Raw genomic sequence first — 7,486 nt, 5'->3', positions numbered from 1 at the left:
ATCTTCTTTATGCACCAAGAGCTTGTAACACTCCAAAGAGAAAGGAAAAATTTAAATCTCATCATATGACCCCTTTAAGAGTGTAGATGAGTGTGCAACTGACCAATAACAACTGAGTATTCCGGCAAGCTGTTTATTATTTTTGTGTATAGTGTTGTCAAAAGACCCGGTACTTTGGTACCAAGTCGGTACTAAAAAAATGAAAAACGTTACGGTACCAGGTTTTTTTAAGTACCGGTGGTACCGAGTACCCGGTCAACCCGGTTCTTGATGCGCTATCCGAAAGCTATCCTCTTCCAGTGTTGCCAAGTCTGCGGTTTTCCCGCGGAATTGGGCTGCTTTAACACTTTAACACTGTTGCCGCGGGTTGTTTTTCATGTCCGCGGGTTGAAAAACGACATCATTAACGTGATATTTAGCCCCTGGAATGCGAATTTTACTAGGGGAACCCCGCCAAAACAGCGTATTTTATCCTCGGAATGCGATTTTTTTACGGGGGACCCCTCGAAACGCGATTGGGCGGGTTTTGTTGTGAAAACCTGGCAACCTCTTCATAAAAGCAGTGGCGACCTCAAGAGGAGGAAACGCATCAAACTAACAAAACACCCCGATCAAGTTCAAGCAGGTAAGTTTCAATTACATTTTTAATATTTAGAGCTTCTGTTATGAATATTATTCCATATTTTAATTAGAATTTCGGATTGAAATAAACATCGCCATTAGCATTTACGTAGTTAATCGTTAGCATAAGCACAGCTAACGCTATTATAATGAGCATTAGAATTAATTTTGTTCAAAATGATTTCTTTGTTAACTATTTAATGCTCCTATAACTTTTATTACTGTAAAAAACAGGAGGACATAATGGTATTTACTATTTTTACACACCAGAGGCTTTTAAATGAACTGTGTTAATACTACAGTTTCCATCTATTTGATATACACTTAATATATGTAATCTTATCTAAATTTATTATAAAAGCTGAGGTTTGTTATTTACTGAAAAGTTATATTTTAGGTGGTGTCAATGATCTTATGTTGCATTTGGTCAGACTCAGCCCATTGCTTTACTTAAGTATATTATATTTTCCTTTTACAGCTGCAGACTGAGGAAGATCCTGAAACACACCAGCAAACCCTAAAACAGACAACAGTTTACAGATGTTTTTCAGTGGCAGCAGAACCGACTAAACTTTTGAGTGAAACTTGTTTATTTTTTTCATACTTTTATTACTTGTGGGAAAACTTGAAACACTTTTAAATAAGTATAAAGAATGGCATTGGTTTTGTACATTTAATTTTTGTTTAACGTTATTAATAAAAATGTTGTTCAATTAGCATGTTTTTGTGTTTTGCTTTGGTACCGAAATTGGTACCGAGAACCGTGGATTTTCACTGGTATTGGTACCGAATACTGAAATTTTGGTACCGTGACAACACTAATTGCCACTGCTATTATTTTTGTTATTGCTGTTATTTTAGTTTATATTTTTATTTTGTGTATGTTGACTTTTTAAAGGGGTCATATGACGTTGCTAAAAAGAACATTATTTTGTGTATTTGGTGTAATGAAATGTGTTTATGCGGTTTAAGGTTAAAAAAACACATTATTTTCCACATACTGTACATTATTGTTACTCCTCTATGCCCCGCCTTTCTGAAACGCGTCGATTTTTACAAAGCTCATCGTTCCTAAAAGTGAGGTGTGCTCTGATTGGCCAGCTATCTAGTGCGTTGTGATTGGCTGAATACCTCAAGCCTGTGACGGAAATGTTACGCCCCTTACCATACTGATGCCGTCTCCTGGCGGGAGCGATGAGACAAAAACAATAAAACCCATTATAAAGAATGGGGACAAAAAAGGCATTTGTTGCATCCAGTGGGGACATAATTACATATTATGATGACTTATACTGTCTTTATATGTGTTGCGTTGCGTATTGCGCCGCGTAAACATAAAACCATGTCTGCATTTGTGATCGGACAAACGACAAGCTCTACTCTACACTAGGGCTGTGCGATTAATCGAAATCGAATCGAAATCGCGATTTGAGACGTTGCGATTTGCTAATCGCAAAGCCTGCGATGTGGACGCGATATTACTCTGTTCCAGAGCATATGCATGACTGCCTGCCTTGAGTTGCAGTAGAATTGTATTCGGTATTCGGTAATGCGATATATCACGGTAATGAATATGCACGATGTTGTTATCGTGGGCACTTCTAAATACCGTGAATAATTATATATTACAAATTATTTCGAATTTTGAATGAGTTTTAAGAATACTTTTCCCATCAACTGGTCAAAATGCACAACAGCGCTGTATGCTGCGTGAAAGATGCGTGCGCGAAAGATGCGTGCGCACTCTGATGTAAATAAGCCAGGACCAGAAGCACATTGCGGAACATGTGAGAGACGCTCTGGATGAACGTGCACTTTCACTCTCTGACAGCAGATGGCGCTAAACTGCAGAAATAATAATAATAATAATAATTCATTTAAATGCAGCCGTTACCCCGGAAACCCTGTAAACAAAACTTTCTGTTTCTGAAAGGTGTTTGTAATCTGGCAGATGGCAACCAATAGAACAACAGTAATTCCTATTGGAATAATGCCCAAAACAAAAATGAATTTTGTAATGGTTTAATGGAAACTCTAAGAAGCTCTAATTTCTCGTTGTGTCCTCTTTTGGAAGACCAAACAAAGTAGTTTCGCTTTCACAACGAATCACAGCGTCTCTAGGACTACAGTGAGAATAAAAATTACGCCCTCTTTCTTTGTGTATACATTTGGGCGGTGTTATGCAAATCTTCCCACACAGTGATGTAGACATGTAGGGGCGTGTTTAAACGAGGCGTTTTAGGAGGGCGTGCACGAGTCTTAACTTTTATAAAGAATATCTCTTTGGGTTTGAGACTTTAGTCTTTGCAACTTTAGGGATCTTATCTATGCACGAACAGCTTGTAACACTCCAAAGAGAAAGGAAACTTGAAATTGCATTATATGACCCCTTTAAGACAAAATTTAAATTATTGTAAATATTATTTTGAAAGGGTATTAATCAAATTGATTGAGCGATGCAGTTGTTTTTGTCCTGAATATAGCCATTGACATGGCATTAAATCATATAAATAAATCACCTGAGAACAACTGAACAGGTACCCGAGTACCCTGATCAGTTGAGTTCAGTTTCCCAAATGTAAACGTATGTTTTTTTTTTTTGCTTTCAGCCAAGTGATAACTTTAATTTTGTCATTTAATTATCGTTTGCACGCATCACTAATCAACAGGCATTTTGCATGCAATGCTTTTTTTTTCCTCTATGATACATGACATCTTTGAAATTTGATGCATGCCAAAGTCAGAAGGGCTGATGCATTTGTCAGTTTGCCGTGGAACTTATTGTTTACTTGCAGAGTTTTACACAGTTTGTAAATTAGGACTTTATTTGCTGATTGTTTATAGAGTGGGGAATGCATGTCCAGCCTCCTCCTCCCCCTCCGGAACAAGCATGGATTCCTCCTGGACAAGGACCGATGGATGTCGTCAACCTGTCGGAAGACAGTAACAGTCAAGATAGTTTGGAGTTTCCTGGAGACCCACACCATGGAGGCTTTCATCAAAACAATCATGGGTTTGGTGGTCAGCCCGAGCCTTACCCTATGGGCCCAGTTGGCGTCAATCAGTTTGATTATCAGGTACACTTACGTGGGTCTGGATTATCAAAAGTTATTCCCAGTCTCCTAACTTCCCAGTTTTAGTCACATTTATTTCTGTTTCCTGTTAGCATGGAGCAGTGCCAACAGGGACAGCATACGTACCACCCTCCACTGGCTTTCATGCACCTTATTGGCCCGAAGGACCACAGAACAGAAGAGACCGGCTCCCTGGCTTCAGACCTGAACGGCCCAGATCCCCCAATCAGATAGGAATTAAACCAGAGACGCCTACTCTTGGTGAATATAAATATTGATTAATGTAGATGCATAGGAAAAACTGCTGTTATAAAAGGCTCACATTGTGATATTGTCTTGGTTGCTGGTCTAGATGCTGTTAAACGGAGGACTTTGCCTGCGTGGATTCGAGAAGGCCTTGAAAAGATGGATCGTGAGAAGCAGAAAAAGTTGGAAAAGGAGAGGATGGAGAAAGAGCGTGCTGAAATGGCAAATAATGAAAGAGATAGCGATATGGTAGTGGAGGAAGGTGATGGGCCTCGGTTGCCACGCAAGAGCAAATTTGTAAGCATCTTTTTCAGAATCTGTTTACAGCGAAGGAATCTGCTGAGGTTACTTTGGCAACTGTTGTCCCAGGGTTCGCTGACATGAACAAATGCTCATTGACATGATTGTTATTATCTTAATTCAAAGACCCCATGAAATGTCTTGATGAGCACAGGGTTCTTTTTCGTGTTGATGTATTTTAATTGGAACATTTTAAAATGTGTACACTACTGTTCAAAAGTTTGAGGTTAGTGTGGTTTTAATACCTTTATTCAGCAAGGGCTGCATTAAATTGATCAAAAGTGACAGTAAAGACTTTTACATTGTTACAAAAAAAATCAGTTTCAAATAAATGCTGTTCTTTTGAACTTCTTATTGATAAAAAAAAAATCCTGAGAAAAAAAAAAGTATCAGTTTGCACAAAAATATTAAGTGGCACAATAGTTTTCAACATTGATAATGGGGGTGGGGGGTGGGGCTCTCTAATGAACTTTAGTACAAGCTCAAGAGCTCAAGCAGCAGATCTTTTCAATGGTTAGCTTCCAGCAACACAGATTATAAAAAGCATGCTTTGTTTATTGAGGTGGGCTTTAGTGAAGTATTATGTAGTCGAATGGGTGAGAATGAGGGACTGTTAGCGTGCGACTATGATTGCCATGCTCTTGCTGTCCATTATAAGAGAGGGGCTTTGTTGCTGCAGGAGGGCTGGGTGAGTACGGCTCGGACGAGAGTGAGGATGAGGAGCGAAGCGCAAAGGGGTCGGACTCATCAGACACAGAGTGCATATAATTATTGCTTAACGTAGATGCATAAGAAAAACTGCTGTTATAAAAAGATGCACATTGTGACATTGTCTTGATTCCTGGTCTAGATGCTGTTAAACGGAGGACTTTGCCTGCGTGGATTCGAGAAGGCCTTGAAAAGATGGATCGTGAGAAGCAGAAAAAGTTGGAAAAGGAGAGGATGGAGAAAGAGCGTGCTGAAATGGCAAATAATGAAAGAGATAGCGATATGGTAGTGGAGGAAGGTGATGGGCCTCGGTTGCCACGCAAGAGCAAATTTGTAAGCATCTTTTTCAGAATCTGTTTACAGCGAAGGAATCTGCTGAGGTTACTTTGGCAACTGTTGTCCCAGGGTTCGCTGACATGAACAAATGCTCATTGACATGATTGTTATTATCTTAATTCAAAGACCCCATGAAATGTCTTGATGAGCACAGGGTTCTTTTTCGTGTTGATGTATTTTAATTGGAACATTTTAAAATGTGTACACTACTGTTCAAAAGTTTGAGGTTAGTGTGGTTTTAATACCTTTATTCAGCAAGGGCTGCATTAAATTGATCAAAAGTGACAGTAAAGACTTTTACATTGTTACAAAAAAAATCAGTTTCAAATAAATGCTGTTCTTTTGAACTTCTTATTGATAAAAAAAAAATCCTGAGAAAAAAAAAAGTATCAGTTTGCACAAAAATATTAAGTGGCACAATAGTTTTCAACATTGATGATAATATGATATGTTTGAGCACCAAAACAATATATTAGTAACTTTTAAACGGTAGTGTATATCTGCTAAAATATTTTTTTTGGACAACTTGTAGGTGACTAACTGACATTGACTGAGCCACAAAACTCCAACTGATTTCATGGAGTCTTTTAAATTTAGTTACTTTGCTTGTTAGCTGTTGCACACTAATAATTCCTCTCGGCGCTTATGTCATCCACAAGCGTATGGTCTCTGGTCCAATAACCTACTCCTCTTTAATTTAGGACAGTGATGATGAGGATGGTGAAGAAGATGGTGCTGGGGAGGATGGCGTATCGGGGAGAAGGTTGGAGTTTGGTGGAAGAAGTTCTCCTGTTCAAGAAGACCAAAGTGAACCAGAAATGACCGAAGAGGAGAAAGAGTTTCAGTTGGTGTGTTCACACACACACTTCGGTCTCAGCATATATCTTCCACACTTGTGACTTGTGTTTCTCAACCGGTCCTATTTGCTCCCCACAGATGCTGATGACTAAAACTCTTCTTACCGAAGTCCTCCTTGAAGTCACAAATGAGGAAATCTTCCTGGTGGCTAAAGAAACTCATCGCAAAGCCACTAAAGGTCTCCTCCTGTTCCCTTCTGTCCGTGCAACTGTGCCTTCAAGTTTAATTCTGAGGAAAAGCCACATTTCCACAGAAATTAGACTTGGTTATGTTTTGACTGATAAATATATGAAGCCTTTTGGTCTGACATGCATCATGGTAATACTTTATTATAAGCAAAATTGCTATTCTTTATCGGCCATTCTCTGCTAATGCAACAGAAGACAAAAACTGCAGAGGGAGGGTGAAAATGGTCACATAGATGCAGTTAAATGCAAAATACAAAGGGTTCCCAGTCAAATCTGTTCCTAGATTTACTTCCTGTAAAACAAAAGTACTTCCTCACGCCTATGTTTGCCAGACAGCTTCTCATTACGAAAGTGACACTGCATTAGTACAGACTGGTTCTTTCCTCCTCCACTGTTTGCTTGTGTGTTGACGGACTTTGTGTGATAACCTTTTTCTTCTCTCCATCTTTTTTTATCTTTATTTTATTTTGCCAAAGGCAGCTCTTGTGAATAGTGCATATGTGTACCCTCATCTCTAGAGACTCTTGCCTATGCGAAAGTGGTGGCTGTATTGTGTTTTAACATGTTGTTCCTGTTGTTGATGTGAATCAAAGCTCCTGTTTATTGAGGTGGGCTTTAGTGAAGTATTATGTAGTCGAATGGGTGAGAATGAGGGACTGTTAGCGTGCGACTATGATTGCCATGCTCTTGCTGTCCATTATAAGAGAGGGGCTTTGTTGCTGCAGGAGGGCTGGGTGAGTACGGCTCGGACGAGAGTGAGGATGAGGAGCGAAGCGCAAAGGGGTCGGACTCATCAGACACAGACGATGAGGAGCTGCTGCACCGCATTCGCCAGAAACAGGATGCCTTCCGTCATAAAGAGAGGGAGCAGCAGCAGCTGCAGGAGAGGCTGGCACTGGAGGTACAGACTGTAAAAGGTGGGTGCGTCTAGAGAAAATTGTGAACATTTTAATGGCATATTTAATTTTTTTTTATGCCGTGAAAAGGTTTTTGCCCCCTTCCTGTTTTTTTTTTATTTTTTGCATATTTGTCACACTTAAAATATTCAGATCATCAAACCAATTTTAATATTACGCAAAGATAATGCAAGTAAATACAAAATGCAGTTTTTAAATGATAATTTCATTTATTAAGGGAAAAAAGCTGTCCAAACCT

The 7,486-nt window shown here is 39.2% G+C and overlaps 1 protein-coding gene across 1 annotated transcript in view; it reads left to right on the top strand.

The window, feature by feature from the left end:
• LOC107716852 (arginine/serine-rich protein PNISR-like) overlaps positions 1 to 7,486 on the top strand; it is a 13,486-nt gene that overhangs the window by 2,963 nt on the left and 3,037 nt on the right. Inside the window, exons 4-9 of the mRNA XM_016523451.1 lie at positions 3,466 to 3,698; positions 3,788 to 3,956; positions 4,048 to 4,238; positions 5,987 to 6,133; positions 6,222 to 6,408; positions 7,057 to 7,248. Of these exons, the coding sequence (XP_016378937.1) occupies positions 3,466 to 3,698; positions 3,788 to 3,956; positions 4,048 to 4,238; positions 5,987 to 6,133; positions 6,222 to 6,408; positions 7,057 to 7,248 (1,119 nt within the window). The remainder of the gene's footprint in view (positions 1 to 3,465; positions 3,699 to 3,787; positions 3,957 to 4,047; positions 4,239 to 5,986; positions 6,134 to 6,221; positions 6,409 to 7,056; positions 7,249 to 7,486) is intronic.

This window comes from Sinocyclocheilus rhinocerous, unplaced genomic scaffold (genome assembly GCF_001515625.1).
Source record: "Sinocyclocheilus rhinocerous isolate Xijiao unplaced genomic scaffold, SAMN03320098_v1.1 scaffold300, whole genome shotgun sequence".
Taxonomy (NCBI): Eukaryota; Metazoa; Chordata; class Actinopteri; order Cypriniformes; family Cyprinidae; genus Sinocyclocheilus; species Sinocyclocheilus rhinocerous.
Note: the sequence above shows the minus strand (reverse complement) of the source record. Positions and strands in the feature narration are given on the sequence as shown.